General features: G+C 41.3%; 1 protein-coding gene across 1 annotated transcript; it reads left to right on the forward strand.

Moving 5' to 3' along the window:
- The first annotated feature begins 1,075 nt into the window (after positions 1 to 1,075).
- On the forward strand, positions 1,076 to 1,696 carry LOC102952748 (glyceraldehyde-3-phosphate dehydrogenase-like). Its single transcript, XM_015541550.1, has one exon. The coding sequence runs from the start codon at positions 1,076 to 1,078 to the stop codon at positions 1,694 to 1,696; it is 621 nt and encodes a 206-aa protein (XP_015397036.1).
- The last annotated feature ends 9,940 nt before the right edge of the window (positions 1,697 to 11,636 follow it).

Here is an 11,636-nt window from a genome sequence, read left to right on the forward strand (position 1 = left end):
ACAAGAAACAATAGGTATTGGTGAGGATGCCGAGAAAGGGGAACCCTATTGCACTATTTGTGGGAATGCAAACTGCTGCAGCCACTCTGGAAAACAGTATGGAGGTTCCTCAAAAGTTTAAAAATAGAACTACCCTATGATCCAGCAATTGCACTTCTAGGTATTTATCCAACTGATACAAAAATTCAGATTTGAAGGGGCATATGCACCCCAATCTTTATAGCAACATTATTGACAGTAGCCAAGCTATGTAAAGAGCCCAAATGTCCATCAACTATGTCAACAATAGTACATATATATATATATATGTATATATATATATACATATATATGTATATATATATAAAACATCTTCTTTATCCATTTATATATATATATATATATATATATATATATATATATATATATATATAAAATGGAATATTACTCAGCCATCAAAAAGAATGAAATCTTGCCATTTGCAATGATATGGAGGAAGCTAGAGTGTTATGCTAAGCAGGATAAGTCAGTCAGAGAAAGACAAATACCATATGATTTCATTAATATGTGGAATTTAAGAAAGAAAACAGATGAACATAGGGGAGGTGGGAAAAGAGGGAAACAAACTAAAAGAAACTCTTAACAATAGAGAACAAACTGAGGGTTGTTGGAGGGACATGGATGGGGGATGAGCTAGATAGGTGATGGGTATTAAAGAAGGCACTTTTTATGATGCGCACTGGGTATTGTATGTAAGTGATGAGTCACTGAATTCTACTCCTGAAATCAATATTGCACTGTATGTTAACTAACTCAAATTTAAGTAAAAATTTGAGGAGAAGAAAAAAATATACAAAACTCAACAATAAGAAAAAGAAGAGATTTAGCAGCAGTGTAAATACTGATAAAGGGAAGCTTGTCAACAATAGTAAGCCCATCTCCATATTCGAAGAATAAGGTATTACTAACATCAAATGGAACAATGCTGGTGTTGAATATGTTGTGGAGTCCACTAGTCTCTTCCCGTTATTAGAGAAGGCTGGAGCTCACTTAGGGTTGGAGGCTCCTTATCTCTTCCCCTTTCTCAGATATCTCCATGTTTGGGAAGGAAGGGAATCATGAGAAGTATGATCACTGCCTCACGATTATCAGCATTGCTTCCTGCTCCATGAACTGCTTGGCACTCTGGTCAAGATTATTTATCCATGTCAACTTTGAGATCATGGAAAGACTTATGATCACAGTTTACACCATCACTTCCACCATAAAAAATATGGATTTCCCCTCTAGAAAACTGTGGCATGTTGGTCATGGTACTTCTCAGATCATCATCTCTGCAAACATTGACACTGCCAAGACTGTGGGCAAAGTCATTCCTGAGCTGAATGGGAGTTTCACTGGCACAGTCTTCTGTGTTTTTATCCCCATGTCTTCCATTAATCTGACCTACACTCTGAAAAAAGATGACACATATGGTGACATCAAGAAGGTGTTAAATCAGGCATTGGACGGCCCCTTGAAGGATATCCTGGCATATGCAGAGGACCAGGTTGTCTCCTGTGAGTTTAATAGTGACACCTATTCCTCCAGCTTTGATGTCTGGACCAGTATTGCCCTTAATGACAATGTTGTCAAGCTTATTTACTTATATGAAAATAAATTTGACTATAGAAACTACATTATGGACTTCATGGTTCACATGGCTTATAAGGACTAAAAGCCCTGAACCAGTACTCCCACTAACAGCACAAAAGGAAGAGAGAGGTCCTCATTTCTGGGAAGTCCTATCTCAGATATACCCTTAAGACATTGAGTATTTTCATCCTCAACATGATTCCCATCCCATATCCCCTAGAAGGATACCATCAACATAGTACCCTATACCCATCAGGGAAAAAATAAGGTGGTTTGCTGTGAACAAAATTTTGAAGCCAACTGCCAGCCAAAGAGTATGAGGCATTGCAGATAATAACTTTAGTACAGACATCATTTGGACATGGAGTAGAAATGGGCTGCAGCTCATAGTCTGTAGGTATGGGCATGGCTGTTTAGGCCCTGTGGAATATACTGAGACATTTGCCCGTTTTCTTCTTTGTGTCATTCTATGATGTATTTTTTTGCTCTACTGACCTACTCATAAGGGTTAAAGCTGGTTGTATGTGTCTCTTTAGCCACTAGCACCCCTATAGCTGTGACACTATCATGAGTACCACCTTTTAACCCAGGAAACCATGATATATGTCATGAAATACAGAACATAGTTACTCTAACCCCCTTAACAGAGGCAATTGCCCCATTTAGACAGAGGGAGGATATTTCCTATGTGGGCTTTCTGTGTGATAGGGGAGGCTCTTTGTGAATATGTGCATAGAGGCAGGGCTTTTTGTGAATATGTGGGCTCCAAGGGTGGTCTTGAGGCCTGGGAATCCTCAGACCATATTTCTGTCCATTCTTTTATTTGTGCATCCATTAAGAAAGATCTTAGGGGCGCCTGGGCGGCTCAGCCGGTTAAGCGTCCAACTTCGGCCCAGGTCATGATCTCACAGTCCATGAGTTCGAGCCCCGCATCGGGCTCTGTACTGACAGCTCAGAGCCTGGAGCCTGCTTCAGATTCTGTGTCTCCCTCTCTCTCTGACCCTCCCCCATTCATGCTCTGTCTCTCTCTGTCTCAAAAATAAATAAACATTTAAAAAAATTTAAAAAAAAGAAAAGATCTTAGTATTACCTAAGAATAGCTGTTCCTCAGCCTCTCCTGAGGCATTAGCTCTGTGGGAGATCTATAGCCATGTGCAGAAATTTTCCCCAAATAGAATTTAGGGGACCCCATGATTATAAAATGGCAACATGAAAACTGTGGATCTCATGTAAAGGTTGTAGAGTTAGTTATTCTGTTCATGTGCTCTGTGTGTGATGAAGAAGATCCTTAAGTCCTCAAATAAGTCCCCATTGAATTATGCCACCAGGCTCTGTTCCTTTGGGTTAAGCATGTGTCCGTCTGTCTGCATCCCTCGCCCCCCATTCTCTCTCTCTCTCTCTCTCTCTCTCTCTCTCTCTCTCTCTGTCTCTCTCTCTCTATCTCTATCTCTATCTCTATCTCTATCTCTATCTCTATCTCTATCTCTTTCTCTCATTGGGGAAAATGCTCCTGAAAAACATACAGCTAGCACAAAAAGGAGAGTAAGTAGGAGTGCTGGAACCTTGGGAGAGAGCCAGAAAATTTAAATTTGGGCTGATGAGGTCAAAGCTACCAAGTCTGGGAAGAGATGGTTCAAGAGCTTGCTTGCTTGCTCTCTGTACTCAATGTGAGAGATTAGGCCAGAAAGCATCTGTCAAACCCAAGAAAGCATAGAACCACAAGTGTCCTTATCCTTGTCTTTTCAGAATGAAGCTTGATATTTGCTCAACATGAAGCATCTTAGTACATAAAAATAAGTAATTTGGGACTCCTCTTTTAGGGAAGAAGATAAGACCTAAATAAGCCATGGGCTCATCCTGCCCTGAACTTCAAGTATATCTGAGCTTTTAGCACAGTGAAATGGGGAAAGCTGAAATGGGGAAAGTGAAAGGGGAGTAAGGGAAGGGAGTGGAGATCATATGTTGTTAATTAGAAAAGAAGGAATGAGAAGAATGCATCACTTTAGTTTAAGTTCTCCTTGTAGATTGATGACAAACCACATGTAAAGTTTAAGATGAGAATTTTCAAACTCATCCTTCTGCCCCACTGGAGCAGCTCCAGCTATATGGTAAAGAAGCAGATGTGGCAAAAGAACAGGATGTTTCAGGCTTTGAGTTTCAAAGGGCCAAACAGAAGTGGAGATTTGGTCCTTTGGTCTTCCAAACACTGAAAATTGAAGGGTTTGTGGCTCTCTGGGGCTGTATTTCTCAGCGTGAGTAGAGGCCCTGTTTTTTCAGGTGTGACTATAGGAGAAAAAAAAGAGAAATCAGGTTGGGTAGGCCCTGTGAGGGAAGAAAATGGGCTTTCTCAGGTACAATTGTAGAGATAAGATGCCATTCCTGGATCTGCCAAGAATCATTGGGTATTTCACTGAAATTGCTACTCAGGACTCCCAGATGGGACAATCTGCAAGTCTCCAAAGAGAAAATGTCTTCCCTGGATAGAAAGCTGCTAGATAGCTAGATCTCCTCTAGATATAAAGAAGAAGGAAGACCCTTGACTGGATATGCCTTTGCCTAGGGAGAATATAAGGAATTTTAATGACTTCCTGTGTAGTCTTGAGGGGCCTTGGGTAGCCAGTATAAACAGGAGGCATTTCAGTTGATTGGATTTATGTTTCTGAAATCAGGAAACAGGCCAACACGGGCCTCTGTTTAGCTCCATTCCATGGGTTTGGAAGTTGGAATGCAAGGAGATGCCGCCTCAGATTTCATCCTGTAATCAGTGACCACTCTACCTTTTTGACTTTTATCGAGCTACTTAAAAAAATTATTATTATTTTAAAAATCATATATATACATACACATATACATATATATATGTATATATATATATATATATATATATATATATATATATATATATATGGTATATAGTTGCCTCTGTGGTGACATTGGTGATTGAAAGAAAGTCTGGCTTCCATGGGTGGAATGAATGAGTCACAAAAGGATCTCCCTCAATCCCGGAACAATATTTCTGTAAGGTACAGTGATTGGACCGTCTGATCTTGAACATCCATTACAGAAGATCCCTTATGTAAGAAACACAAAGGGCATCCTGGAGCTTCCATTCCCCATTTCTGACCAAGTCTCTAGAGTCTAGACCACTTTCTCCTACACTCATTTCTCCTTGTCTTGTGCAAAGAACTTAACACTTAAATTGACCTTGGATTCCAACTTGGGCTTTGCCACCAGCTAGCTGTATAAACTAAACAGTTCACTAAATAAGAAGAGCCACCATTGATTGAATGTTTACTTACTATGTCAGCCCTATGCTAAGTGCCTTGTGTAGATTATCACATTTCATCCCCATAATAACCCTGAAAGGTAGAGACTATTTTTATACTCACTTGAGGTAGATATTGTTCCTCAGTTGAGAAAATTCAAGTTTAGTAGTTGACTCAAGGTCAATGGCTAATCAGTGGCAAAGTCCAAACTGGAATTCAGAACTGTCTCCAAAAGCCCATGGTCATAAACACTACAGTAAACTGCTTCCACCCCCATAAATACTGTACTGTTTGTGTCCTGGGTCCTTGTAAAATAGAAATAATACCTTGAATAATGCCTAGCCTGCCTTCTTTATAGGGAAGTTTCAAGGATAAATTGAGAGCATAGCTATTTCATTCCATGAACATTTATTGAGTGTTATGGGTGAGCCATTGTTCTAGGGTTTGGGTATTCAAAAGTAAATAAGATGAGGTTCCTTCACTCTACAAGATTATCATCTGGATATGAAACTGCCTTGAAAAACATAAAGCACTGTACAAGTGCCAGGTTCCTATGATATCGTTTATTGCATGTACAGTGAAGGGAAACTAATAGTCATAGGTACAGCACAGGCTAAGGTAAAAATCCCACATGGCTTTCAGCTGCTCCCTATAAAACTTGGCAACCAGCTGTTGCCAATCCCCATTGAGAATGAAAGGAGAGGAAATAGGCAATAATTTGAAATGTGACCATAATGTAATGTGACTGCTGCTTTTTCACAAACATATTAGGACATGCACATCCAAAGGAGTGATGTCCTCTTCAGACTAGCACCCTGGGAGGATAAATCCCTGTACATTTACTACAATGATGTTGCCATTGTTCAAAATGTTTTTTGGAACTCCTCTTTAACAAGTGAGTTCGGAGCCTGCAGCACATTCTTTTGAATATACTCAGTGGTGATAAATCTTTGTCCTTTGAGGGTGGATTTGATTTTAACAAACAGCCAAAAGTCACTCAGAGCTAAGTCTGGAGGGTAAGGTGGGTTATCAAGCTCAGTAATTGAATGTTTAATTAAAAAACAACCCACTCCCTCTCTTTTCCATTCCTTTCCCTGCCCAACTTCTTCCCACATGCCACTGTCTCCATCTCTCCTGCCCTGCCCTCCCTTACTTTTTTTTGCATGGTTCATAACCTAGTGCAAACAGAGGTTAAATGACTATTGCCAAGATTAAAAGATTAGGTAAAAGGCAAGCTAACATTAGATTCTATGTCCCCTGCAAATCACAGCATGAGAAACCAGCTAACAGAGAAACTTGATGACAAAGGGACCTAATTAATGGAAATGGATGCACAAAGAACCAGGGGTTCTTCATCCCTGAAGGTCTTTCCAAATCCTTCACAGATGACATTAAGTATGGTGCTGAATGATGGCAGCAAGAATTCCCTGTGATTTGGTACTTCTCTCCAGACAAATCCAACTGGGAATCAGCCAATACCTCTGAAAAACAACTTTCAAAATAGGGTATATGTTGGGGCACCTGGGTGGCTCAGTTAGTTGAGCATCTGACTTTGGCTTAGGTCATGATCTCATGGTTCGTGGGTTCAAGCCCCACATTGGGCTCAGTGCTGACACCGTGGAGCCTGGACCCTGCTCCAGATTCTATGTGTCTCCCTCTCTCTCTGCCCCTCCTCCACTCATTCTCTGTCTGTCTCTCTCAAAAATAAACATTAAAAGTAACAAAGAATTGGAAATTTATAAAAAACCCTTAAAAATACAAATAGGATGTAAGTAGAAGGAGATAAGAACTCTTTAATTCTTATCCACTCTGGAAACAAAACAACAGCAAGACTGTAGGAAAGCCACGGCTGTTCCTGAGCAACATTATGAAGGCAGGAAAATATGCATCCTTAGCAACCACTTTTCCAAATCTTTACCCCTCCCCATCACCACCTTTTCCCTATTTCCCTGTTCTCCAGTGAGGGAGAAATGTATCTGACTTGTGCATTCATACTAAAGGGTTTAACAGATCATCTGCATTTTAGAAGAGAGTATCAGAGCTGTGATTATCCCAAAGGAAACGAGATCAGACCAGCAGAGACTTTTGATGCATCAATGAGGGGGATACTTTTAGGCAAGGCAAGGGTATGCCAAATCACCACAGAGAGACAATATCTACCACTCTTGTGCATAAAGTTATGCCTGTAGTGAGCTCTATTGCAGGATGCTTTCCCTCAAGTGCTGGCCACTGTTTGAAGAGCTGGACTTGGAATTACAGAATTTCAGAACTGCCAAAGCCCCTAGAGAGGAGACCAGTCCCTCATTTTGAAAACTGGAGCCTAGGGTAGGTGTAAGGGAGGAGCAGGGTGAGGAGTGGCCTACTCCCAGATCACACAAGGAATTGCATGTCCCCATGTTGGAGCTAGAGCCCAGGTCCCTGGCTTCCCACTACACCAGAGCACACTGCAGTGAACACTTGAGCTTTCTTGGGCCTCTTCTGACCAACAGTTATTTGCAGAAATGCCCAGATCCTCATTCAGTGTACCTTCAAGGCTTTTTGAAGTGAGCCACAGTTCTCATGCTAGTTACCTCTGGCTATTGATACAAGAAACTGTTGTGTTTCTCCAGGGGAAAAGGGAGTGACAGAAATATCAAAATCCTGTGCTCTTCCCAGAGACCCAATAGCTTCTCTCTTTTGAGGACAAGCAATCCTATTGGGAACTCAGGAACATTGCTTTTGAGCCCAGGCAGCCAGCATCTCTTCCACAGCAATTCAAGTTTGTATTTGCTGTTGAATCCCCAAGATGAACTATTGGAGAAAGTATTCTACCAATTATGTTTCCATGGGGCCCAGAGCACATGGTCTTGATTAGAATGAGCAAGAGCAAAGCAGATTTCCCCCTGTGAAGGTCTGAAAGCAACTTGAAATTTAGCCAATATTGTTCTAGCAGCCAATGCCTGGCTTCCAGCTGCTGCTTGGTAAAATTTCCAAGCTCAAGGAGATGATACCTGGCAGAGTAAGTGGAGGTACAGAAGGCTAAGCTAGGGAGGAAGAGAACCACAGGAGGACTGTAGTTAGAAGTGTTATGTTATGACTTTCTCCTGCCCCTCTGTCCCTCTGTCCTTACTCCAGACCCCAACACACCCAAGCAGAGCTGATTGCCAACCCATCACAGTATGGGGGCTACATGGCAAGACTCATTGGATACTAGGTCAATTCCTACCTCTTATAAAAAATCTTCCCAAACTATGCTATCTCACCAGAAAGCCTCCATGGCCTCTCAGTTCTTTCAGTAAGAATGCAGTTGCCCACAATTGAGTACACCTCTCCATCATTACATCCAGTTTTACAGTATCCAGCGGGTATGCTAATCTCTTCCTCCTAGCTATATTATGAGATTCTTGAGATCAGAACATTCCTTCTCCTCCTTTGCATAACCCACAGTGCCTCATTCAGTTAAGGCCTCATAGGTGATTGACCACAGAGGAGTCTGGACAGGGCAGAAGCACAAATGGTCCCTTTAGCTTTTGCTGGCCTTTTCCATCCAGGTTGCCACCCTGACCTGCAATATTCTGAGCAGGAAGAACTGCAGGAAAGGTCAGCCCCTGAAGAAGCCACTAGAAAAAAGGTAACTTAAGGATAGGTGAGTGCTTTAGCAGGACATGACAGTGAGGGCAGGCAAGTTTGGTACAGGGCAGGGAGAAGGACATAATGAGGAAGAACCTAACCCCCTATTTTCATCTAGAGTTTACCTTGCCTGGAGGAAAATCTGTGAGTGAGAAGAGGAGTTACAAAGAACCTGACTTCTTTAATCCAGATGTGAGCACCATAGCTCTAATTTGGGTACATCTGGGAGTCCAAGCTTTGCTGCTGTAGCAGTTTGTGTGTGTGTGAAGGGGGTGTGCTGAGGAGAGGAAGTTAGAAAAGCCAAGAACCCTATGGATGAGTGTGTGAGCATGTGTCTATATATTTGCACTTTCTTGTATTTTTCACACTGTGTCCCAGCTTGGATGCTACTAGAGAAACTGTCTTTGCCACATCTTCTCTGAAATGTCACTAACAGGTCCCAATCTACAGAGCTTCCACCACCAATAAGATTGCATGAGAATAATCCATTGACTGCCACATGCTAAGTGGAAACATGACCTATCAATCAACTAAGAATCAGTTTTTCCTCAAGGATGCAGAGCATTAGTAGAAAGGGAGCCCCAAACTAGATGCAGAGAACTGAAAATAACACCTTTACAGACAAGCTGGAGAAAAAGATTGGTTTCTGGTTTGGTTTTTCTTTAGTTGTGCCAGAAATCTCTAAAGTACCCAGGAAATTAAGAAGTGCTCTGACTCTTGAGGATTCCTGCAGGACTTCCCAGAAATAATAAGAGCAAAAATGATTTTGAATGTTTTCGGGGCAAGTGTCACACACTTCAGCGGGATTTCTTTGCTGGCTCTTATTAGCCCTGCCTGTTGAGGCCAGCAACCTATGTCATTCCCTCAGGCTGGGGCTCTGAGCGGTCCAAATTGCAACCAGATTCTCTGTCAAGCAGAGAGGGCGACCTGATCTTGAAGGTTTATCTCCTTTATATATACCCCATAGCACCTCACACGAGACAGACCACTCATTACTACCTACATCACCACCTGCAAACCAAGAAGTAATGAGCTTGTAGCAACACAAGGAATACAAGTCATACAAAAGAGAACATTTACAAACATTAATTAAGTTAATTTCTCAAGAATTCTTTAAAATAAGGGTGCTGTGGCATCTGCCGGGGGTGGCTTAAATGTGACTCTGATTCTTTTTTTTTTTTTTTTTTTTTTTTTAATATATGAAATTTACTGTCAAATTGGTTTCCATACAACACCCAGTGCTCATCCCAAAAGGTGCCCTCCTCAATACCCATCACCCACCCTGCCCTCCCTCCCACCCCCCATCAACCCTCAGTTTGTTCTCAGTTTTTAACAGTCTTTTATGCTTTGGCTCTCTCCCACTCTAACCTCTTTTTTTTTTTTTCCTTCCCCTCCCCCATGGGTTTCTGTTACGTTTCTCAGGATCCACATAAGAGTGAAACCATATGGTATCTGTCTTTCTCTGTATGGCTAATTTCACTTAGCATCACACTCTCCAGTTCCATCCATGTTGCTACAAAAGGCCATATTTCATTCTTTCTCATTGCCACGTAGTATTCCATTGTGTATATAAACCACAATTTCTTTATCCATTCATCAGTTGATGGACATTTAGGCTCTTTCCATAATTTGGCTATTGTTGAGAGTGCTGCTATAAACATTGGGGTACAAGTGCCCCTATGCATCAGTACTCCTGTATCCCTTGGGTAAATTCCTAGCAGTGCTATTGCTGGGCCATAGGGTAGGTCTATTTTTAATTTTCTGAGGAATCTCCACACTGCTTTCCAGAGCGGCTGCACCAATTTGCATTCCCACCAACAGTGCAAGAGGGTTCCTGTTTCTCCACATCCTCTCCAGCATCTATAGTCTCCTGATTTCTTCATTTTGGCCACTCTGACTGGCGTGAGGTGATATCTGAGTGTGGTTTTGATTTGTATTTCCCTGATAAGGAGCGACGTTGAACATCTTTTCATGTGCCTGTTGGCCATCCGGATGTCTTCTTTAGAGAAGTGTCTATTCATGTTTTCTGCCCATTTCTTCACTGGGTTATTTGTTTTTCGGGTGTGGAGTTTGATGAGCTCTTTATAGATTTTGGATACTAGCCCTTTGTCCGATGTGTCATTTGCAAATATCTTTTCCCATTCCGTTGGTTGCCTTTTAGTTTTGTTGGTTGTTTCCTTTGCTGTGCAGAAGCTTTTTATCTTCATAAGGTCCCAGTAATTCACTTTTGCTTTTAATTCCCTTGCCTTTGGGGATGTGCCGAGTAAGAGATTGCTACGGCTGAGGTCAGAGAGGTCTTTTCCTGCTTTCTCCTCTAGGGTTTTGATGGTTTCCTGTGTCACATTCAGGTCCTTTATCCATTTTGAGTTTATTTTTGTGAATGGTGTGAGAAAGTGGTCTAGTTTCAACCTTCTGCATGTTGCTGTCCAGTTCTCCCAGCACCATTTGTTAAAGAGACTGTCTTTTTTCCATTGGATGTTCTTTCCTGCTTTGTCAAAGATGAGTTGGCCATACGTTTGTGGGTCTAGTTCTGGGGTTTCTATTCTATTCCATTGGTCTATGTGTCTGTTTTTATGCCAATACCATGCTGTCTTGATGATTACAGCTTTGTAGTAGAGGCTAAAGTCTGGGATTGTGATGCCTCCTGCTTTGGTCTTCTTCTTCAAAATTACTTTGGCTATTCGGGGCCTTTTGTGGTTCCATATGAATTTCAGGATTGCTTGTTCTAGTTTCGAGAAGAATGCTGGTGCAATTTTGATTGGGATTGCATTGAATGTGTAGATAGCTTTGGGTAGTATTGACATTTTGACAGTATTTATTCTTCCAATCCATGAGCAGGGAATGTCTTTCCATTTCTTTATATCTTCTTCAATTACCTGCATAAGCTTTCTATAGTTTTCAGCATACAGATCTTTTACATCTTTGGTTAGATTTATTCCTAGGTATTTTATGCTTCTTGGTGCAATTGTGAATGGGATCAGTTTCTTCATTTGTCTTTCTGTTGCTTCATTGTTAGTGTATAAGAATGCAACTGATTTCTGCACATTGATTTTGTATCCTGCAACTTTGCTGAATGCATGTATCAGTTCTAGCAGACTTTTGGTGGAGTCTATCGGATTTTCCATGTATAATATCATGTCATCTGCA

This window comes from Panthera tigris, chromosome X, assembly GCF_018350195.1.
Source record: "Panthera tigris isolate Pti1 chromosome X, P.tigris_Pti1_mat1.1, whole genome shotgun sequence".
Classification (NCBI taxonomy): Eukaryota; Metazoa; Chordata; class Mammalia; order Carnivora; family Felidae; genus Panthera; species Panthera tigris.